Here is a 25,373-nt window from a genome sequence, read left to right as displayed (position 1 = left end):
AAACATATTAATTTTTGTTGAACAATTCATCCAGAAGGATCTTATCTAATATTAGTTTTTAAAAGTAAATGTCAATGAAAAAAGATGGGAAGCAATTAAAAACCCTCTAGTTTTCTATGACCAACAGTGGTAGATGCAAAAAAAAATTTCTCAAGGGACGGATGACAAGTATCTCTTTACATAAAATAAAAGTATAATTATTGCTTATGTCAGTATGGGCTAAAATCAAATATAATGGCTTATTGAATGCAAATATGCTCAAACACACTACTAATTCTTGGTAATATAAGCAAGTAGTGAGTCGTTAGTGTGCAAATTTAAACATAAATAGGGAGACACATTAAAATTTGAGAAACTTTAGAATGTAACTATGAAATTCTCAAGGGCGATTGCAACCTAAGATGGTAAATAGATCCGTTGTCTTCAGCATATTCATGGAATGCTTAGTAAAGGTTTATGGATTAGAATTAATGAGAAAGTCAAGTTAATTAACCTATTATTTAATATAGGTTAATAAGTTGGACTAAATTAGTTAGCCTGTTAGATAAAATTTATTTTAAGTGCCCAAATTTAAACTGAAAAAAATCAAGTTTAGAGTTAGCCTAATTTTACTCGAGTAATACTTTTAACCCCTAATGCAAGTTAAACTCTGCTAATCTGAACAAAGTTGCCAAACTAGTCCATCAAACAAATGTTTTGTTGGATCGTCCTCGCTTTGGTCCAAAACTCCGAGCGGGTCTGGAATAAATCCGGGCCATCACCCTGGCCCAGTTTCTCATCGGCATCAAGACTTATCCTCGATCATCCGGCGCCACAAAAATGGAAAGCACTGTATCCAAAGAGAGATTTTTCCATCGAAGAATGTGATGCGCATGCACTTCCGCTACAAATCACGTGACACGGTGACTTCCCCCCGTCTTCGACAAATAAGACAAGAACAGACATACACCTGTTAACCCTCCCAATCATTCTCGAAACCTCTCGGCTTCCAAATCATAAAAATTCCCTTTTTAAGCTAAAAAAACCCGTACATTTCGCCCAATTTCAGTACTACTATCTAGGGTTTTCCCCCCTTCCCAATGGCAGATCGAGATGGAGAGATGTACTTGAGCGACGGCAGCGATAACGATGTTGAAGAAGACAGCAGAGTTAGCGGCGATGAAGACGAAGATGCAGCGGATCATGAGAGCCTGCAGCGGTTTCAGTCTCGGCAATGGCCGCAGAGTTACATGTAAGCGCGCCCTTTTTTTTTTGGACTAGCATTTTGCTAATTTTAGTAAAATCTACATCGTTGACTCCTTTGACTAGATGTAGGCGGTAATTGTACAAACTAAGGGGAGATTTTTTACTTGATTAGGTGATGGATTATGGGGAGGGGGTCCATTTGATTCTTTGTGTTGATTGGGGGAGCGATGTTGTTTTATTCCTTGGCTATTATTTTATAGGGATAAGAGAGATAGTGAAGCTTTGGTTGAGTTCTTGAACAAATTGAACCTGAAAATTGCGTAACTTTGAAAGGATTGTGTATAATAAAACGGTCTACTTTTTTAACGCTAACTTTATTTGCGTTTGAACAAGAAAGCATATAGTCTGGATCCTGGTAACATAACTCCATACTCTAAATTATGGTTTAGAAGTTTGTTAGAGCATCTCCAATGGTATACTCTATATTTAGAAGGTTTGAAGAGAATATTCTTTAAGATTCCTCAAATATAGAGGGTTTGTAAAAGTTGTGCTCCAAAGGTGCCTTCTATATTTATTTGAATTAATCTATCATTAACAAACTAATGATGTAAATAAAATAATTAAAACTTATCATTTTTTGTACAAAAATTATACCTTTAGACCCGTCTCGCCGAAACATTTTAAATGAGATTAATATTGAATATTTTTAGAGTCATTTTTAAATTAGTTTATTTTAATATAACAAAATAAAAATATTCGTTAATAAAATAAATACGTGGGGATCTATATAACCCGCCACAAAAGAACTACATTTAGAAATGCAGAAATTACATTATATAAGTAAAATACGGTAACAACAATCTAAAATTCCGGTAGGTCATTTTCATAGCTACCGGTGCCGTACTAATACCCTGACAGACCCTGACGGACCCTAATATCCAGTTCCTCCTAAAACATGAGTTGAACTATCAAATTGAAAATCACCGTTATTTTTGCTAATGATAAATTTAAAATTAATATTAAAAGTATTAAATATTAGTCTCATTTTGAAGGTTTCGAGTTTCGACAAGACAATTTCAATGATATAATTTTTATTTAAAATGGATGAGTAAATTTAAAATTATATTAAGTTAAATAATTAGTTTAATTATATTCAAGGATACAATTGGTATTTATGAAAATTTATAAATGAGATGGGAAGGCAAAATTGGAATTAAAATATATGAATAATATTTTAGAGGGATCCCTCTATATAAGCCTAAACCCTTCAAATATAGAGGGTTACTATAGCACCCTCTTAATATAGAGGGTGCTATAGTTATACCATTGGAGCCAATGATACTTTATTTCATTTATAAAGGAATGAAATACCATTGGAGATGATACTCGTGAGTTCTACATGTAAAATGTAATACTTTATTTGTCTCTTAAATCTTTAATATATTGAAAGTAGCCCCTCAAATCATTAAATTGCTATTGTGTCTTCCGATTGTTTTATCTTGATTGGATGGATTAATTTAAAACGACTTATAGGAACTGGCGGATCTAAGAGCAAGTTCATTAATGATTGAAGGGGCTAATTTCGAAATATTAAAGATTAAAGGAACAGGGAACTAATATTGAAAAAACCTTTTTTTGATCATTTTGCATCATGATTGGATATGAAACATGCTTATGGTGGGAGTTATTGAAGAAGTTGATCTATTTCTGCAGATTTATGATATTCTCTTAGCAGTGCCATAAACTTCTCAATCATAAATATATTTTATGTAGAAGTTGCTACAAAATCTTAAGCTCTCATATCACCTCTTAACATAATCAGAAAGGTAATGGAGGATCCATGACAGACCGATGTAATTGTAGGCTTTAAAACTTGTTGGGTGATACTTGATCACTTGTGGATTTGTCTGTTCTAGCTCTGGTATAATAATGTTTTTCGAGCTGTAAAACTTTTTTCTTTCATATATGGAAAATTTTATGTATTCTAATCTACTTTATGAAGTTATCTGTGTACCTGACTGTTATGCACATGGAACCTGAATTGCACACGATGGCTAGAAGTTAGTGATTTAGCTATCTTGTTGTTTTAATGTGTAATAACATTGTCAGTCATGTTTGAACTAATCTACGTTTCTGCCCGATTCCTTTATGTTCTCATCAGCTATATGAATATTTTCATGTATATCAGATTTCTCAGGATTTTTGCATGAAATATTGTTGATTACATTGTATAGACACTCGATAAGCTTGTCTTGATTATGGCTTCTAGAGTCCCCACGTAATGCATCTTCTTTTCTTTCTTTTTTCTATAGGGAAACCACTGATTCATACACTATTGCTGCATCACCAAGTTTTGGGTTCCTTGGACGTACACCAAGTCTTCGATCAAGATCTGGTCTTGATGTCTGCATGGAAAGTGGGCAAGATCTAAACCTGAAATCGCCTCTTCTTTTCGATAGCATATTTGAGAAGCAAGAATCTGGTAGAAACTTGCGGAAGCCTCAAACTTCACTAGCAAGTGGGTCAATATCTTTACATTCACAATATACGGGAGAAGCGTATATCCCTCATGGTTGTAGTGTCACTCAGACTGTTTTCAATGGTAAGGCCACCTTCCCGTGAAATAGCAATTGTAACTGCAATAACAATCTATACGAGCACGATCAATTTGCCCTGTCACATAAGTGCAGGACCATAACAAAGAGACAAGATAGCTGATTAGTAACTCAAGTTTATTGGTGGTTCATATTATAAATTCTGTTGTCTCTGACATGAAGCAGAGAAGCCTTTTGCGGTTGGCCAAATTCTGCTCATGTTTGCTAGCCTCTGGGTTATCCATGAAGTGAAAACTATAAAGTGCTTGTATAGATGGTGAAGCATCTCATGAATCTTTTAGTTGACAACAGTTAAGTTGTTTTCTGTCTCTCTTTTCTTCTTCTGTGAAACAGGGATCAATGTATTGGCAGGGGTTGGTCTTCTTTCAACACCTTTCACTGTTAAAGAGGCTGGCTGGTCAAGTTTGGTACTCTTGGTTCTTTTTGCAGCTACTTGTTGTTATACAGGCGTGCTTATGAGATACTGTTTTGAGAGCAAAGAAGGTATTTTGAGCTACCCTGATATCGGAGAAGCTGCATTTGGAAGATTTGGCCGCATTTTCATATCTGTGAGTTCTTGTTGCTTAAGCATACTGGACAGTAATTAATTACAATGAATTATGATTTATTACAGAGAATTACACAACAATAACTCATGTTGGCTGGCACTCATCGCAAACTAGCGGGTATAATAGTAATACACATAATAAACTATGTGCTTTTACTGATTTTAAGTTCACGTGGACCATAGATACTTAAACTTGAGGACTTATTTAAAGTGTTGACAGTCATAAACAACATCTTAAATTGACTTATTTATCCGATCACATAAAAAGTCTGGTGAAATGAGCTTAAGCACTTGATCTATTTCCCACAATGAATCTTGTACCAGTCTAGTATAATTTTAGACATTCTTTCAAGCAAGGTCTAATATAATTTCCTTCATGATCCAGGTTGTATTGTACACAGAATTATATGTAAGTAGTGCTCATACTCTGACCCAAGGGATAAACTTATCTATTTGTTGGCTGATCTATGAGCCTTTTGTTAGTTCACATAATGCATTATTGATTACAGTCATATTGCGTGGAGTTTATCATATTGGAAGGGGACAATCTTACAAAGTTGTTTCCTGGAGCTGGTATTGATTTGGCTGGAACCCATATTGATTCTTTGCACTTCTTCGGGATCTTAACTGTTTTGATTGTCTTGCCAACTGTCTGGTTACGAGATTTGAGAGTCATTTCGTATCTTTCAGGTTTTATTAATCATATTATTTGACATATGCTGCACTTTTATTAAATTGTGCGATAGATGGCCTGATTTGGCTTTTTTCTTTCCTGCAGCTGGTGGTGTGCTTGCTACTTTCTTAGTTTTCCTATCTGTTACTCTTGTTGGTATGACAAATGGAATAGGTTTCAATCAGACTGGGACAGTAGTGAAGTGGAATGGTATTCCCTTTACCATAGGGGTATGGGGTTTTTGTTACTCTGGGCATTCGGTGTTTCCTAATATCTACCAATCAATGGCTGATCGAACAAAATTTAACAAAGCATTGATTATATGGTATGCTAACCTAGCAGTCGCGGAATATGCTAGCAAGTAATCTACTTAATTTGGATTCCTTATTTGCAACTGTGCTCTGAAAGTTGTAATTTTTCTGTTTGGAAACAGCTTTGCGTTGTGTACTGCAATATATGGAGGTTTTGCAATTATTGGTTATCGCATGTTTGGTGAAAGTATATTGAATCAAATAACACTGAATTTGCCAAAGCATACCTTCCCCTCAAAACTTGCTTTATGGACCACGGTAAGTATCTAATCGTTACAGTTATTTTCCTTTATGAGGACTTTCTATTCTACTGAATGTTTTCTACCCTTGTTGTCAGGTAATTAATCCTTTCACCAAGTATCCTTTGGCATTGAAGACCCGAAGCATTAAGCTTTTGACCATCTAAGTTCTTTCTTTCCTTTCTTTTTTTTAAACTCATAATGTGAACCACCACACCCAAAAAAAATTAAAAAAAATTAAAAAGAAGAAGAAGAAAAAAAAGACACCCGGAAAAAGAAGGAGAAAAATAACGTGACCACAAATTCTCCTATCTTTTCTCTTCTGTCTCTTTCTTGAACTTCTCGTTTTTGCTTACTTGTGTCACTTTCATATATTGTCTCTTCAGCTTTTGTATCCTAAACTGAAAATAGATATGCATTACTATTAAATCCCATAGCCCGGAGTTTAGAGGAGCTGCTGCCTATGGGGACATCTAATACTCTCTGGTTGTCTATCATGTTAAGAACTGCTCTTGTCATTTCAACTGTATGCGTTGCTTTTCTTGTGCCATTTTTTGGTATGTATTCTTCTTGTAATGTCAATTATTTTCTGGTAACCATGAGCAAAATATAACAAATGCGCATGTTCCATGCCCTATACTAAGTGTAGCTTCTGTTAGGCATATGCACATTGTACGTGTTGGTCGAATTTTACCTATTCTCTTGAAGTATAAGCCAAATTTTATACTATGCAAAAGTTCTGGTGATCTCCTACTCACAGTTGTATAGGAAAAAATGGTGATGTGGATATCACACTGAACGCATATGTATGTATATGAATATATATGTATACTATGTGAAGTACAATAAAGGGGTCATGTTAAGCAATATACTATATATGATGCACAATAACATATATGCAGTATTATTCATTTATACAGTCTCAAATACCAGCATTAGGGCGAGGTGGAAATTGTATTTCTCATTTTGACCATAGGCTGTATCATTTCTCAATCAAGTATTACTTTCACTTCTAGAGTCTATGGAATTTTGAAGGACTTGTTATGATACAAACTAAATTGCACGGCCATAAGTATGACTTCCTTCTAACCAATTAATGAGTCCTATAGCTATCCCTTCTCGTGCATAGTTCAATTAACTAGGAAGCTTAGATGGCTGTCGTCTTTTTCTTTGTGGAAAATTTCAGTCTGCCGTCATCAAGCAACACATAAGACGAACTATATGGACTAGCACATGCACATAAATAACACGTTGGGGCTTCCTTCTCTTAGCTGTTTCTTTTTGTTGCATGACCTTTTTATCTCTCTTCCCCTGGGAAAATTTCTGACCAGTGTGTGCATTAGCACCTGAAAACTTCATCTAGTTATTCATCTATTCAGCAGGTTGCTAGTAAATTTTTCCATAACCAGCTAACATTTGGTATCTGTTGTTTTTCTGATGCAGGTCTATTGATGTCCTTGATTGGTTCTCTCCTTAGTATCCTTGTGGTAAATTCTTGATCTATTTTTACACAGCTAACAATCTAGCAATTCCATAGCTAATAGTTTTTATGGAAATACTCTATATTAACTTTGAGAAATTTCGGTCTCATCAAATATGTGTGCGCGTGTGCGCGCATGAGAGAGAGTTTCTTCGCACGTTCACGTGTGTGTGAGAGAGTTTCTCTCTCTGATCTGATGCTGTAATTCAGTAGTATAAGTAAAAAAAACACTTTGTGTTAGAGGTCAATTCTGTAGTTTCTTTCTTTGATTTCTCTTATTTGTATTTAAGTTGGGAGCTAATGCACGTAAGACCCTAAATTATGTTGCGTGATTAGTAAGTTGTGCCCGAAGTCAAAAGAAGCCATCCTTAAGTTCATCTACAAAATGAGTATTCTAAAATAGGTGTCCTGCATAAACTGTGCTGGACAAATATTTTCTAATCAGACTTGCCCTTGTAATCATGGTTGATCCAGATGACCCGTTGGCTTTGACCAATTAGAATCAGATCTGATGAACCTGATGCATTTAGTGTTCAATTGGAGTTCAACTGGTTTTTGTTTCATGTGTAGTCCAACTTAATTTTGTTTTGGTTGAAAATTGGTTTCTTCATTGAGGTATTCATTACGACTTCAGTCGTTACAATGAAAACAAAAAGATAATCTTTTTATAAGACTCTTACACAATAAAAACGAAAAATTACAATACTCGTCAAAACAAACACAACGGATGTTTATCACTCGCTGTTTGCGTGTGATCTTTGCTTGTGTCGGGGACGTTAATATCCGTGGACTACTGAGCGATCAGATCAATCCGGAGTTTCGTTAATTCGCGAAGGAATCAAGAAACCGAAGCAATTATCTCGGCAACAGCGAGATAACCACTCTTCTCGAGATCGCAGCTAGGTACAATCTCAAGGGAAGGAACCGAGCTATAATCTGACGAACTCCTCTTCCTTATGTCGAAGAACTTGATCCGATCTCCTTCTCCTCTCTGAAATTCATGCTCCTCTGTCTCTGATTCAGCAGGGCTTCGCCAAGGCTCGAGAATTTTACATTTGTGTAAATGAAGGTCCTAGGGCTGTATTTATAGGCTTCAGGAGCTCTGTTTTCGGATAAGAATGATTTATTCTCTCTTATCTTCAGTTATAACCACTTTATCACGTTTTAGGATAACATTAGATCAGTTGGAACAAATCCAGGTGGTTAATGGTCGAAAAACGGCTCAAAACTGCGTAAAACGGATTTTTGGGGCCTGCGGACACCCAATGTCTCGGCCTCAGTCAAGACACGTGCGGTGTCTCCGTTAAGGTCCGGGGTACTGTTTTGCGCGTCTCGTTTGTTTTCGCTATATCTCCGTCGTCCGAACTCGAAATTGTGCTATTCAAAGTGCGTATGAAAGCCAACGAGAAGATCTACAAGCTTCCATGGTTGAATCACATGTGGAGTAGATGGGACACAAGGGGCGTTTTGTCTTTCGTAAGCAGAGCGTAGCTCCCAATCAGTTCGTATCTTCGTTATTCTGTAGTTTCGTTGCTTCACACGGTTCATCGACTTACTTCATGCGTTTATCGACATCAATTAAGCTTCTGTGATCCGGATAGTGACGTTTATCATCTTCTCTCTATCTCGAGCCGCGTGCGGAAATCCGTAGGTAATTTTTAACGCCTACAGATACACCCTCCAAAGTGTTTCAGTCTCGTTTCTTTTATAGAGGGGTCTGAAATACTTTGGATGTGATCGGTTCAACCTTCAGTCGGTGAGAAAGGACATGTAGTTAGCTTTGATTCTTGACTTCTTCGGTTTTCGGTCTATTCAATATTTTGACGAATAGCTGAAATTTCTCCGGCGCTGTGTTTATCGTCTGGCCGTCGTCGAAGTCTCGAATTGAAATTGGTGAGTTGGTTTTGGCTCGTGTCATTGAGTTGACTTTGAATTATTTTTGTCGCAACACGTTGACCGGCGTTGAATCATAACTACGCGTTGACCGGCGTTAACCTAGGGCTACGCGTTGACCGGCGTTGACCTTAGGGTTTCACATCGATCGGCGTTGACTTTCATCGCAACACATTGACTGGCTTCGACCTAGGGCTTCGCGTTGACCGGTGTTGACCTTAGGGTTTCACATCGATCGGCGTTGACTTTCATCGCAACGCGTTGATTGACATCGACCTAGGGTTACGCGTTGACCGGTGTCTACACAGTTTATGCTCTTAAGGCGTTGGAGCGTGGCGGTCCCAAATGTTGGGGCTGATGGACCAACTGTTAAAGCTGATTTATCTGCATGAATGGATCTTATCCTGAAGTTGTCAGATCTTTGAGTCACGAGACCAATTAATGGAGCTGGTGCATCAATGATTATCATATTTATAGAATTTTTGGTAAATTTTTAGCTATCAATGGGTTTGATTAGCCTTTACCGACTACCGTTTGAGTCGAGCTAGCATGTAGATTGTTCAAATCTGTTCCGTACGTAATGTTGTGCTAAAAGAGTTAACTCTTTTAGTGCTACGATGTCGAATACGTAGACTTCGTCTTTCTCCCGTGAAAAGACTAAACGGCAACGTGTATTAGACGTAGACTTAGGATTTTTGACAAATCCTCAGCCTTTAACGGATTTGGCTTGCTTTTACCGATTACCGTTTGAATCGGACTTGCATGCGGATTGTTTAAGTCCGTTCTGCATGTGACGTTATGCTAAGAGAGTTAACTTTCTTAGTACTACGATATTGAATACGTAGACTTCGTCTTTCTCACGGGAATAGACTACCCGACAACGAGTGTTAAGCGCTGACTTATCCCTACTTATGTTTCGGGATAAAAGTCTCCAGACTTAGATTCTGATGTCTTCTTCAATCGGTGAAAGACTAAACCGGCAACGCGTGTTAGGCGCTGACTTATCCCTACTTAGGATTCGGGATAAAAGTCCCCGCGCGTGTAAGGCACGGATTATGGTGTTATTAATAACAACCTGTCATAATGTCGAATATGTGAGCTTTTGTCCTTTTTATGGTCAAGGACTAATCGACAACGTGTGTTAGGCGTTAACTTATCCCTATTTAGACTTCGAGATAAAATTCCTCAGATTTGGATTCTGGTGTTTTTTTCAATCGGTGAAAGACTAAACCGACAACGCGTGTTAGGCGCTGATTTATCCCTACTTAGAATTCAGGATAAAATTCCTCGTACGTGTGAGGTACGGATTATGGTGTTAAAAAGATGATGTCTTCTCTTAGGGCAAACACAAACCCGTTATTAGAAAGGAAGAATTTTATATTCTATTTTCAGTGATAAAGGAAAGTCAAAGTGGGATCTCCACACCGAGAATCCGGGTAGGTGAAACTAAGAGTGAGATCTCCACTCTGAGAATCGAATAGATTCAGATAATCTATAACTTTTATAGGATTGGTTACCTGATCTGAAAATAAAATTTCGATTTCAGTCCTAACTTTTATAGGTTTGACCGAAGGGGAAAGAAAGAGTGAAAGCCTTTCGTTTATCGAAAGAGAATTCTGATTTTGGCCCTAACTGTTTACAGGTTTGACCGAGTGGGGGTTTGAGATAATCCTAACTTTTATAAGTTTGATCGCTCGATTTGAAAGTGGACCTCTCGTTTATGAAAAAAATCGCGAGAGGACTTTGGTCGTGGTCCTAACTGTAGGAAAGTTTGACCGAGTGGACAGTGAGAGTGTGTGTACAAATTACAGTGAGAGTGTTGATTCGTACAAATCACTCAAATGAGGTTCCTGGTGTTAAGTGATAAATACTTAACACGGAGGGGTTTGACAATCGTCAACAATCAGGATATTAAAATTCCAAGTACTATGTTCGGACTCTAACAATGGGAATGTTGAGTGCACAAACACATCGGAAGTTTGAGTGGCTTAGACCAGAAAGAGCTTTAGTGGTCTCACTGTCAATTGATTTGATCAGTCAGGAATTTTGTGGTGGAGCACTATGAATTGTCAAACACTCCACAATTGTACCGTGGGAGTTTCGTGAAGGAAGATTGATCCAAAGAAGTGATCAAATCTCGTCTCAACAAAATGGTGCTTGGAAGATTACAGAAGGAGTTGGTGAAAGTGATCCTAGAAGTGGGATGCGTTTCACCCTTGGAAACATTCACAGTCCGAGTGGGAGTTTCTCATTTATCCCCATTTATAGTAACCGGGCTATCCTTAAGAATACAAGACATGACATTCTCCAGGAACTTCCCGTTATATGGGTTATCCACCCCCAGCTTTTTTTACAAAACTGGATCTAATGAGGAATACATTGTATTCAGCTGGATGATCAGGTTATCCTTAAGAATATCACATATGATATTCTTCCAGGAACTTCCCGTTAAAATTAGGAAACAGTTTTGATTCGTATACCTGTTGGAATATGCAGGGAGCAGTTTAACCTCATGCACCTGTTGGACGGTATGGAGAAGCAATTTATACTCGTATACTCTTCGGAGTGTTCATTCGGCCTAATCTAGCGTTATGACGCCAGCTTCAACCAAGGTTTGAATGTTATTTTTGAGGGCAAAGGAAGCATTGGTAGGATGAAGGATCCTTCTGTGGTACGCACAGTACTTTGGATCCGTAGTATTGTCTGTTTCCTCTTGATTTGCGATAGGTGGTAGCTTGATCTTGTTGTTCTTAAGGAGGGATTCGAAAATGGCTGGAACGTCTTCGTCTTTAAAGGAGTACTCTTTTTGGAGTCTCGGATCCGAAGCCTTTTGCTGTCTTCGGGGTTGTTGTTGCGACGTCTGATTAACGTCAACAACTGTTGCAGGTGCCTTCCCTTTATCACGGGAGACGAAGCTTGAGTTCGGATGGTTAGCCGTCGGTTGGCTTTTTTCGGCTTTCTTCCTTCTGAGGAAACGTTCGGCCTGCTCTCCGCGCACCTTTAACTCTTTCCAGGTGTTGGACGGTGATACTCCCATAACTTCCAAAATATCATTGGATCTCGACAATTCATCGCCTTATTTCGAAAGCGCTTGATGAAGTCGTTAATCGTCTCTTCGTCTTCCTGTTTCTCCTCATAAAGTGCCCTGATGGATACCTCGGCGTCGTCATCAAAGAAATTGCCGAGGAATGAGCTTTCCATTTCGTCCCAGCCGTTGATGCTTCCAGGCTTAAGACGACGGTATCAATCGAAGGCAGGCCCGCGAAGGGTGCTAACGAATACCGGACCATCAAAGACTCGTTGCCAGAGGTTACTCCCAAGTAGGACTTGAAGTAAATCAGATACTGAGTGGGCGAGCCATTCTTGTCGAACGACGTGAAGTTGATCAGATTAAATTTCGTCGGGTACGAGATCGACTCTCACTCTCTCGGGTAACGACACAGAATATCGGTCTTCTTCACCTCTCGAGCAGACATCAGAGCGTTGATTGTGCTCTCGAGGTCTTTCATCTTTTCGTCCTCATCTGTATCATGCTTTGGACGATTTCTGAGAGGAACAACGCAGCCACCCCCGGTATTGTCTTCTTCGGTGGGATCACCCCCAGCGTCGTTATCTTCAATGGGGCCACCCTCAACGTTCTGGTCAACGGGAGAGTTATCAGCATTGAGATGTTCATCCACATCTGAATCGCTACGTGCTTGGTTAGCAATATTGCGACGGCTGGATTCACCAAGTTGATTGGACAGAGCCTGAATCTGTTGGTCATGTTCTTCCTTCATCCGCATCATGGTCATTTCTAATTCGAACTTGAAGTTCTCTTTTTGCTTAGCCAAAGCATCCTCGATGATTTTGGTCATTTGCTCGGTGTTAATCATGAACACTTCCTGAGCTTGTCCCACGCTAGACATTGTGTCGTCGGAGGCGATTGCGGAGCAAGTATCTGAAAGTTCGTCCTCTGAAGACAGTCCTTCGTGCATCATTGGGTCAACCCTATGTTTGATGGCTTCTAGCTGGAGCCAAGACATCCATTAGGCTATTCCTAAATTGACTTTTCTTCCCGGAGAAAAATCAGGATTAGAGTCGTTTGAAGCAATCACAGACTTTCTTCTGTCAACCATGTTGATAGTGACTTCAGGGAATTCGTTATCTTGACCGGTTGACTTTTTTTTTTTACGGAAACGCCTTGACTTACTCCCTGTCAACCATGGTTTCAACGTTTCAGGGGAAAGCTTTTGGAATACGGAGACCCTCTGTGGAGCGGTCTTGGGATAGCTACATTTTAATAATACTTTCCGGATAAATCTCTCACATGGATAGTGAGAGTGCGTTTCTGGGGTATTCCTCTTTCGAGACTTACACCCAGCCTGATAGTAAAACTTATCGGCATTATGACCGGAGCAACTTATCGGCTGTTTACATGATTCTTCAGGTGTAACGCTATCGTCTGTTTGACGCGTCTTCTTCTGAATAGGTAATGCTTTATTAGCGTTAGTAGGAGTCACATGTTTGGAATCACACCCGTGTGAGGGTGAAATCTTAGCGGGCTCCTGGTTTTGTGCACGCACCCCCAAACGGGTGGTCACGGGAATCAGCTTGTTAGGAGGTCGCGTACGACCTTCAGTCTGGATGGTTGCTTGGGGTTCCTTCAGCGGTCCTAAGTGTTCCTTAACAGGCGCTTTGCCTTGATCTTTGGGTAAAGGACCAATGTGATCCTTCAGAGGAATTCTAAATTTGGGGAGATCCACGTCATCGTAGGGTTTCACCGAAGGTGTGGTGGCAGGAGGAGCGGGATCCGAAGTTGACGAAGGCTGGGGAGTAACGTCGCCTGTTTTTGTCTTAGGCGCTGATTTTGCCTTTGGCATCCAAACTTATTTGGATCTCGGCGATCTCTTAACCGCCTCTTCCTTTTACATTTCTTGTGCTTTTCGCACAAGAATTCGGGCATGCGCAAGAAGTGCGCGACGCTTCTGAATGCGCTTCTCAAGAGTAAAAAGGTTTCGTTTGACACGAACTCATTCGTTAGTAGGTGGTTGGGAGGAAGTTCCCGAAGCTTGCTGTTACGACGGCTTAGCCACTTGGCGCTTTCTGAACTTCAGATCAGCTTGGTAACAGAGTCCGTCCACCTGATCCAAAGCCTTAGCGAATTGGCGGGCAAGATGTTGACAGCGCCTTTGACGAGCCCTTTCCGTCAACAACAGTGCGTCTTCGACGGGCAACTCCTTGACCTTTGAGGAGTTGCCACGAACGTCGGATCCGACCTTCTTAAGCGTCGGGGAGAAGCCTTCAGCAGCAATTGGGTGAAGATCGTCACCCCGAATCTTCAGATCTGAAGACCAACGAACCTTCTTGAGGGAAGCGGTCTTCCTGCGCTTGCAAGGAGAAGACGATCCGGAGGAGGAGGAGGAGGAGACGTACTCCTCAAATTTCTGCTGGTCGAACTCGTATTCGACCTCTTCATCCACAGGGATCTTTCTGTGGATCTTGATCGATGGTTGCGGCACGACAGTCTCGACAGCGAGGTTGTTGGCTCCCACTGTGGTCGCCAGCTTGTTTTGGTCAAAAATTGGTTTCTTCATTGAGGTATTCATTACAACTTTAGTCGTTATAATGAAAACAAAAAGATAATCTTTTTATAAGACTTACACAATGAAAACGAAAAATTACAACTCTCGTCAAAACAAACACAACGGATGTTTATCATCCGCTGTTTACGTGTGATCTTTGCCTGTGCCGGGGACGTTAATATCCGTGGACTACCAAGCGATCAGATCAATCTGGAGTTACGTTGATTCGCGAAGGAATCAAGAAACCGAAGCAATTATCTCGATAACAGCGAGATAACCACTCTTCTCAAGATCGCAGTTAGGTACGATCTCAAGGGAAGGAACCGAGCTATGGATCTGACGAAATCCTCTTCCTTATGTCAAAGAACTCGATCCGATCTCCTTCTCCTCTCTGAAATTCGTGCTCCTCAGTCTCTGATTCAGCAGGGCTTCGCCTAGGCTCGAGAATTCTAGATCTGTGTAAATGAAGGCCCTAAGGCTGTATTTACAGGCTTCAGGAGCTCTGTTTTCGGATAAGAACGATTGATTCCCTCTTATCTTCAGTTATAACCATTTTATCATGTTTTAGGATAACATTAGATCAGTTGGAACAAATCCAGGTGGTTAACAGTCAAAAAAGGCTCAAAACTGTGTAAAACGGCTTTTTGGGGCCTGCGGACACCTACAGTGTCTCGGCCAAGGCCGAGACACCTCAGGTGTCTCCGCTAAGGTCTGGGGCACTGTTTTGCATGTCTTTTTTGTTTCCGCTGTATTTTCGTCGTCCGAACTTGAATTGTGCTATTCAAAGTGCGTATGAAAGTTGACGAGGGGATTCTACAAGCTCCCATGGTTGAATCACATGAGTAGATGGGACACGAGGGGCGCTTCGTCTTTCGTAAGCGGAGCTCCCGATCAGTTCGTATCTTCGTTATTCTGTAGTTCCGTTGCTTCACACGGTTCATCGACTTTATACGTTTATCGACATCAATTAAGCTTCTGTGACTCGGATAGTGACGTTCATCATCTTCTCTCTGTCTCGAGTCACGTGTGGGAATCCGTAGGTAATTTTTGACGCCTACAAATTTATCATTTTTGGGACATTTATTTTGTTGACACTTATTACATGGTTTAGGACCTGTTGAAGCCATTTGATTTATTATTTTGGATGGCTCATGTCTAATTGATCACACTGAAAAGGTGGTTGTGTAAATTCAGAGTGATGTATTAGCATCAGTACGGTCACTCTGAATTTACACTGAAAATTCTAGGTCATCTTGTTGTGCGCGGCGGAAGCCTCGAAGCGACACGAACATGAACAAGAGATTAATCACAACTAATAAGCCAAACACAATACCACAGCAAGACAATGAGTTTAACGTGGTTCGGCAAGTTGTCTACGTCCACGGGGTAAGGAGGGGGGAGTTCTTACTATTAAAAATTAAGAGAATACAAATAGAGTTACAAATCTCACTGATCAAAGCCTAAAACAAAACTCTAGATCTCTCACAAATCTTTCACAATTAGATGCAACAATCTTCTCCCAAAGACTACTAAAAACTTCCTTGCTTAACCCTAACTAATCAGGATTAGAATTATATATCAGTTCCAAAACGAATCGGGTCAAATAACTGACCCAACTGCCGTGCAGGTATCGCCGTCGACCGCGACAGTCGACCGAACACCCCTGACAAAGAATAAATTGATTACAGGAAACCCACAGTTGACCGCGACGGTCGACCGAACCAATTCCCGAGAGTTAAATCGCTTAAAGGGTCCGCGTGGTCGACCGTCACGTTCGACCGCCTTCAGCTCCCGAGCCTCCTGCTCTACTGTGCATGTTCACGGTCGATCGTCGCTGACTCGCGGTCGACCGCCAGTCTGCCTAGCTGATTCCTGCTAATTTCCTGAACTTCTCTCGAGCTTCTTTCGCCATTTCTTCAATTCTCTACCTCCGCGAACGTTTCTATCAAAACTGAGCCGACACCAAATTATCCAAATGTCCCACTTGTTGCGTCCAGGACGTCGTGGAAACACCTCACGACAACGGACTCAATCCACAACAAGTCGGGAACGCAAACTAGAGCTGAAACGATCTCCCCCTATCTAAATCAAAATCGGCTGCATCGAAAAGACTGCCTACGTATCTTCTTACCAAAGGAATCAAGCCGAATGTAGTTCACCCAAATGGCCTCCAAAGGCCTCAACACTGAAGAATATTCAAAAGCTTCAAACAATAACTAAATTTTACTCCTGAAACAACTTTGGTCAACACATATCTATAAGGTTGTCGTTCGTGTGGACCTTCTCCATTATGATGTCTTCTTCATCCAAAACGTCACGAACAAAGTGGAATCTGACATCGATGTGCTTCGTGCGCGCATGATAAACCTGGTTCTTCGCCAAATAGTAGCCGACATGCTATCACAAAATACTCGAATGGTCTCTTGTGCGATCCCCAAGTCATCCAATAATTCATGCAACCATAAAACCTCCTTAACAGCCTTAGTCACCGTCATATACTCCGCCTCTGTAGTAGAGAGACCTACTGTGGACTGAAGTGTATGTCGCCAACATACCGATGCACCTGCTAATGTAAACACATAACTTGAAGTAGACCGACGCTTGTCAAGATCTCCAACATAATCTGAATTCACGTAACCAATACAATCCTGATCATTCTTCTCATCCTTCTGGAATACCAAACCAACATCCACGGTTCTTCTAACATACCATAGAATCCACTTCACGGCCTCCTAATAACCCTTCCTGGGATCGTGCATGTATCTCGATACCATGCTCACGGCCTGTGATAAATCTAACCTCGTACACACCATCGCATACATCAAGCTACCTACTGCACTGGCATATGAGATTTTCGACATATAATCTCTGTCCTCAACTGAAACAGGCAATATCAACGCTGAAAGTTTGAAGTGAGGAGCCAATGGTGTGCTAACTACTTTTGCATTGCAATCAAAGCTGAATTTCTTTAATATCTTCTGCAAATAGCTCTTCTGTGTAAGCTTCAATCTCCCCTTTACCCTGTCTCTCTCGATCTCCATACCTAATATTTTTTTTGCTTCTCTAAGATCATTCATCTCGAACTCGGATGATAGCTCTTCTTTCAACTTTCGAATAGCCAAAGAATTCTTAGAAGCAATAAGCACATCGTCAACATATAAAAGTAAATATATGTGCTCACCATCCTGTAGCTTATGCATGTAAACATATGAGTCATATGGGCTCCTCGTGTACCCATGACCAATCATGAATATGTCGAATCTCTTATACCACTGTCTCGACGATTGCTTCAAACCATAAAGAGACTTCTTCAGCTTGTAAACCAATTCTTTTTTTCCTGCAGCTTTGAATCCCAAGGGTCGTGTTATGTAGATCTCCTCATCTAAATCTCCGTGTAGAAATGTTGTCCTTACATCCATCTGGACTAAATTCAAATCCAACTGTGCCACCAACGCCAATGAAATCCGAATCGACGAATGTTTCACAACGGGTGAAAATACCTCGTTGTAATCAATGCCCTCAAGCTGTGCATATCCCTTAACAACCAATCTGGCTTTGAACCAAATGTCCCTAATAGAAGATGCCTCATTCTTCGTATATACCCACTTGCACCCAATAGCACCTCGTTGTAATCAATGCCCTCAAGCTGTGTATATCCTTTGACAACCAATCTGGCTTTGAACCGAATGTCCCCAATAAAAGATCACTCATTCTTCGCATATACCCACTTGTACCCAATAACTTTCTTATCCTTAGGTAGATATGCAAGTGTCCAAGTGTCGTTCTTCTGAAGAGACTACATCTCCTCCTTCATAGCTTCCCTTCACCTGATCGAATCGGGGTAGGTTCTGCCACCCTGAATGTGGATGGAACCATATCATCAACGACCTTCACTGATAATGTAAATGCGACCATGACATCATTATACCTAGTTGGCTAACGAATTACCCGCCTCGGTCTATCTGCTGCAATGGACCCCTGAACATGACCTTGTTCCTGAGTCTCATCATCCACTGTATCCTCTATCTGCCCGGTTATCATTTTATCTCCTCCTAGTATCACCTCTGTAGGAGTCTTAATAGATACAATGTTATCTGAAGTGGGTGGAGTCACATCATCCTCCACCTGCTGTAATATCTCAACTATCTGGTCTCCCTCCACCTGTTGAGGGACTCGAGGTCTCATCATGTACGTCTCATCGAATGTGACATCTCTGCTAATAACTATCTTCTTGTCTTGTGGATCCCATAACTTGAAGCCTTTAACTCCATCTCTAAATCCCACAAAGAACTTTCCTTGCCCTCGGATTTAATTTACCATCGCTGACATGGTAATAAGCTAAACATCCAAATATCCGAAGCGACTCATAGTCACTAGCTATCGAACCAAACCAACGCTCCAAAGGAATCTTCCCGTCTATCGCAGTGCACGGTAACCTATTCACGAGATGACTCGCATAAACCAACGTCTCAGACCAAAAGGATCTAGGCAATCTACTCTGTGTCATCATACATCGCACCTTCTCCAGTAATGTACGGTTCAATCTCTCAGTCACCCCGTTTTGTTGCGGTATCTCTCGAACTGTGAAGTGTCTTCTAATGCCGTGATCCCGACAAAACTACAGAAATTGATCATTCTTGTACTCCACCATTATCTGAACGTAGAGTCTTCACTTTTCTACCTGTTTGTAGTTTTACTTTTTTTTCACTCCACAAAAATATCCAGGACCTGATATTTATGCTTCATAGGGTATACCCAATTCCTCCTGGAATAATCATCAATGAAAGTGATAACAATTGGCCCCACCAAGAGATGTGTTCTTGGAAGGACCCTAAATATCTGTGTGAATGTAATCCAATGTATCTCGGGTGTTGTGAATAGCGGTGCCAAACTTTACTCTAGTCTTCTTCCCAAGTACACAATGCTCACATAGTTCTATCTTGCAGGTCTTAGTACCTTTCAATAGCCACTGTTTTACCAATGACTATAAGAACTTATCACCTGTGTGTCCAAGTCTCATGTGTCATAAAGTGATAGTGTCCTCCTCTGTAGTGATAGAAGCTGTCAGACCCACTGTAACTGTCTTGCCCTTCAAGTAGTATAGTTTGTTTTCCCTGACACCTCGCATCACCACCATAGAACCCTTCGTGACCTTCACTGTAGCATACTCTAAGATCACTCTATATCCAACTACCTCCAAAGTCCCAAGAGAAATGATGTTCTTCGTCAACTGCGGCACGAACCTCACTTCTTTTAACTCCGTAATCACTCCATCATGCATCCTAATCCGGACTAAACCAATACCACTAATAGGGCATACGTGGTCATTACGCATAAGCACGATATCCTCTCTTTCCAACTCTTCAAAGCTGGAGAACCAATCTCTACTAGGGCAAATGTGATATGTAGCTCTCGAATCCATCATCCACTCCGTGGAATCAGCATAGCAAACCGACGGTAGTGCATGGCACGAATAGCCTGAAGAATCTGAATCTAAATGCTCATCAATAGCTTTTACAACATTCACTTCTGAAGCTTTGCAGCTTTCCCCTTGTTCTTTCTGGTTTTTTCCTTCCATTTTGGGCAGTCAATCTTCAAATGTCCTTCTTTACAATACCGACGTTTGTTTCTACGAACACTCTTATAGGCACTCCTATTCTTTGACTTTTAGCGGTTGAACTGGCGGTGGTTTGGATCTCGGCCTCAAACAGCTAATGCATCTCCCGATGCCTTCTTGGAGGGTTCACCGTCACTCTTCCTGAACTCATAATTCACCAAAGCTGAGATCACCTCATTGTAGCTAACAGTAGTTTTTTCATTGATTATAGTTAGAACGAACGTATCATAATCATCTTCCGGCAACGAACACAAAATTAACATCGTCTTGTCTTCATCCTCAACCATGATATCCACATTGGTCATATCTGAAAGTAGCTTCGTAAAATTATTGACATGCTCCCTGATGGAAACTCCCCTCTTCATCTTGAACTGGTAAAACATCTTCTTCAAGTGAAGCCGATTCTTAATGCTCTTAGTAAGATACTTCTCATTGAGTGTTTCTTACATTCTCTTCGCCGACGTCTCGTTCATAACATCATAAATAAGATCCGGCGTCAAGCATCACCGAATAACTCCACAAGCATTATTATTCATCTTCTTCCAAACCCTATCCTCCATGTCTTCGGGTTTCTCTTGTAACTCAAGAGTCTCCTCCAAATTCTGTGCATCCAAAGCGTCCATCACCTAACACCTCCACAATCCGAAATTAATCTTGTCGTCGAACTTCGGAACATCAATCTTCGTGTTATTGATGTTCATATTCTGTATCGCCTTCGTAAGAGACAAACCTGATGTTCTTACTTCTCCCATGTTGTCGATCTAACTCTTTAGATAGGAATTCTTCACCGAATCCTTCAAACAAGCCTGAAGCATTGATATCAATTGTTGTGCGCGGTGGAAGCCTCGAAACGACATGAACAAGAACAAGAGATAAATCACAACTAATAAGCCAAATACAATACCACAGTAAGACAACAGGTTTAACGTGGTTCGACAAGTTGCCTACGTCCACGGGGCAAGGAGGGGGGAGTTCTTACTATTAGAAATCAAGAGACGTGGTTCGACAAGTTGCCTACGTCCACGGGGCAAGGAGGGGGGAGTTCTTACTATTAGAAATCAAGAGAATACAAATAGAGTTACAAATCTCACCGATCAAACCCTAAAACAAAGCTCTAGATCTCTCACAAATTTCGCACAATTGGATGCAACAATCCTCTCCTAAAGACTGCTCAAAAACGTCCTTGGTTAACCTAACTAATCAGGATTAGAGTTATATATCAGCTCCAAAATGAATTGGGTCAAATAACTGACCCAACTGCAAACCCGCTACACGGTCGACCGTGACGGTCGACCGCGACAATCGACCGTGACGGTCGACCGAACACCCCCGACAGAGAATAAATCGATTACAGGAAATCCACAGTCGACCGCAACGGTCGATCGAACCAATTCCCGAGAGTTAAATTGCCTACATGGTCCGCGCAGTCGACCGTCACAGTTGACCGCCTTCAGCTCCAGAGCTTCCTGCTCTCCTGTGCATGTTCGCGGTCGACCGTCGCTGACTCGCGGTCAACCGCCAGTCTGCCTGGCTGATTCCTGCTAATTTCCTGAACTTCTCTCGAGCTTCTTTCGCCATTTCTTCACATCTCTCCTGATTGCTTAGGTGAGCCCTTAATCTATTCCCATACACAAGTCAATAACTACTGTGATTATGATAGTTTCAGTTCTTATGCCTATGCAAATCTCTTCGTACCCTATAAAGTACATTAATACCCTATTGTCACTTTCTTGTATGATAATTGATTCTGTCAGATACGTGATGGTTACAGTAGTTATATTAATACCAAAATAATAATTTAATCCTAGTAATAATCACAACCTTCAGTAACTATCTGGTGACCAAACAAAATTGTGGTGTTTCTTAGCAGTGAGCACCTACTTTAATTATGTCGTACATTTTCATGGATTCCTTAAAATTTAGGTCGATTGTGATATTTTCCTTATGCGACTTCCTAGCAACTTTTGTACAGAAGAAATATAAGAGATTAATTGAAAATTGTTTCTTTATTCAGGCAGTCATTATGCCAGCTCTCTGCTTCTTAAAGATAGCAAGGAAAAAAGCTACGACCTTGCAGGTATCATGACTTACCCTGTTAAGTTAACCCTCGCACTCACAGATCCCATGACAAGTGCAAAAGAAATAAATCAACTTACGCATGCTTTAATATTTGAATGTTGAAACTTGAGTATGATATATGGTTCTATTAATCTGCTTCTTTGATTTTTTTGATGTCAGGTCATTTTATGCTGCGGCATTTTTGGTTTAGGCATCATTAGTGCTGTGCTGGGAACTTACTCTTCGATTTCAAAGATTGCGAGCAACTATTGAGGTGCAAGCTAAGCTATAGAGTTTTGAGTAATATTTGCATAACTGTGTTACTCTACCTTCGGTGTAAATTGTTTCCTATTTTCCTAGGTTTTATGTGTTCTATCAGCTATACCATCTTTTTAATAATATAAAGTCGTGGTGAAGGCAAATTTTTTGCCCTCATTTTTGCTGATGGCTGAGAGAGCCTAATGATATAAATGCATCCAGAAAAAGTGACCCAGATCCATGGGCCTCATAAAAACTACGTAGATCTGAGGTTCATCCTACTATTGCAATGCCATTTTAATCTTGATCATAGATCTAACGATTTAAAAATGACCCTCGAAGAATCATTTAGGTGCATGGCTTTTAAGGGTATGCATAATGTCCCCAAAGCGAGTAAACTGGTTTAATAATAATGGTTTACAAGTGGAACTTAGTGGAGAATGACACAGGCAAAGGATCAAAAGTTGTTAAAACTACTAGGTTTGCTAAAGGAAGGACAAAATTAAGGTATCATTTCTAAATGACTCATCATTATGTGTCATTACTTCCCAACTTGAGAATCCAGCAAATATGTAATGGAAATACAGTGTGCATGCAACTCTTGTGGAATCGCCCGTTTCTTCATGCTGCATATACCTTTTGAACTCTCCACTTTCTTTGGCTCGTAGCCGGGCCCATGGGCTTTTGAGATATTTTTAAGCCACATGATTCTTCTCGGTTTGGCACTTGTTCACCCTCATGTGAATCTCAGTGGATTCGTCGACCTAATTGCTGAGGCTTGCCATAAATTCAAAGCCTCGTTACAATTCGTTATCCTCAGGTCTTTGCCTCTACTTTGGTTGGGCGCGCTAAAACTTTGAAAATATGCTATATATCTAGCAAGATACTCATAAATTCCTTATGGAGATCAGCAAAATCGTTAATTTGGGCTAAACCTCTCTCTCTTTCTCTCTCTCTCTCTCATCTCTCTCTCCCTCTTCTCTCTCACACACACACATATTATATAATATAATATATATATATATGAGTAATATATATATATCTAGTATGACGAGAGCAAGAGAGAACTTTCTCACATGGCTATGGAGGTCAAACCGACACGATTTCACCCCAAACTTGGGTGTGTTGGGTTTTAGAATATGTAGATCAAGTTCAACGAGAGCGGATCATCCATAATGTCTCTCAATCATGTGATTTTAGAGGCGTCAAGGAGGAAATCCCCTCCTATGACAAGGATACCCATTAATCTCTCTCTCTCATCTCTCTCTCTCTCTCCCCTCATCTCATCTCCCTCTCTCCTCCTAGTATATATACTACTAGTAGTACATATAGGTATATTTTTGATTATATAGAGAGAGAGAGAGAGATATATAGATTAATGGGTATCCTTGTCATAGGAGGGGATTTCCTCCTTGACGCCTCTAAAATCACATGATTGAGCGACATTGTGGATGATCCGCTCCGTTGAACTTGATCTACATATTCTAAAACCCCAACACACCAAGTTTGGAGTGAACCCGTCGTCGTTTGACCCTTCATCCACTCGTATCAATTTTAACGGTTTTGAATGAGTAGAACTTTTCACATGTCTCGATGGAGGGTCAAACGACGATGGATTCACCCCAAACTTGGTGTGTTGGGGTTTTAGAATATGTAGATCAAGTTCAACGATGCGGATCATCCATAATATCGCTCAATCATGTGATTTTAGTGGCGTCAAGGAGGAAATCCCCTCCTATGACAAGAATACCCATTAATCTCATATTATATATATATTATACACACACATATGGCCAACTTGTTTCGTTGAATTGAGGTTTAAAGAGAGATAAATTTGCTCTAATTAAGGAAAATCATGCCATAAAAGGCTCTTCATTATGCATAACTTTCTTAAGCCGCACAAAAGTCTTTGGTATGTTCAACCCATCGTTGCGCTACTTTCGTTATTGCTGTATACCCACCAAGATGCTCATAAATTAATGTCCCTGGCATGAAAACTCACATGTATGCTCGTCAGGTTGCTCCTTTGAAATAAGGGCTTATTACCATTTGCTCAATAGCTTAAAGGGATAAGTAATTTTCTATTAATTAATTAGGAAATACTATGTCGTAAAGGTTCTTAATTATGCACAACTTTCTTAAGCTGTACAAAAGTCTTTGCTACGTTCAATCCGTTGTTGCGCTGCTATAGGTCATGTCTTCACTTAATAGTATTAAATGAAACCTTTTTCCACAAATGCGATGATACTAAGGTTGGCAAACTTTCAAGGTATCCAAGCAACAGAAAGTGAAATGCCTTTCGAACTGCACTCAAAACCTTTCAAAAGCCAATCTTCACACGAAAGTACTTTCTTCCTTTAACCGCCTCAAAAGGGTGAGGTTGGTCTTATCTTTACTTGATTGGTGCTTTCCTAAAAGCATTATTTTCTCTTTCCTAACACTCAAAGTTTCAAGAGGATATCATACTTTTTTCACGCGTATCCCTTTTTTGACCTCCTCAATATTAGGTTTGGCATACTTAAAAGTGAGGGCTTCACAATAAGATTATTATTGTGTACGATTTGTCCAAAGGCTATATATCCTTGCATAAATGTAAAACATAGGATAGAATAATTTGTGGGATAAAACTTTATAGTGTTAATCAATTAAAACTAGAACTAGGATAAAATTTTATAGTGTAAGTCAATTAGAACTAAAAAAATATTAGAACCGTGATAATGGTGAAAAAACTATCTCACTTTTATTATTTCTGTATACAAAAATGAGAGTTCTAGCCTCTCAAATTATCCAAAGGTTTAGGTGAGAACTACTTGGTAAACAACTAGAACTCTCCTATTATTTCCTATTTTTATTTATCATATTTCTTTTCCTTTGTCCATTCTCTCTTCCTCTAATAGTCATCACCATCATCTGGCCACGCATTTAAAAATTAT

The 25,373-nt window shown here is 40.2% G+C and overlaps 1 protein-coding gene across 1 annotated transcript; it reads left to right on the top strand.

The window, feature by feature from the left end:
* Window positions 826-22,627, top strand: LOC109840495 (vacuolar amino acid transporter 1-like). Its single transcript, XM_020409166.1, has 12 exons — window positions 826-1,231; window positions 3,498-3,787; window positions 4,134-4,348; window positions 4,733-4,756; window positions 4,857-5,037; window positions 5,126-5,345; window positions 5,454-5,589; window positions 5,669-5,688; window positions 5,982-6,127; window positions 7,014-7,057; window positions 22,139-22,201; window positions 22,363-22,627. Exons 1-12 carry the CDS (start codon window positions 1,080-1,082, stop codon window positions 22,453-22,455), a joined length of 1,584 nt encoding a protein of 527 aa, XP_020264755.1. The 5' UTR covers window positions 826-1,079; the 3' UTR covers window positions 22,456-22,627.

Source organism: Asparagus officinalis, chromosome 5, assembly GCF_001876935.1.
Source record: "Asparagus officinalis chromosome 5, Aspof.V1, whole genome shotgun sequence".
Lineage (NCBI taxonomy): Eukaryota > Viridiplantae > Streptophyta > Magnoliopsida > Asparagales > Asparagaceae > Asparagus > Asparagus officinalis.
This window is presented reverse-complemented; position numbering and strand designations above follow the sequence as displayed.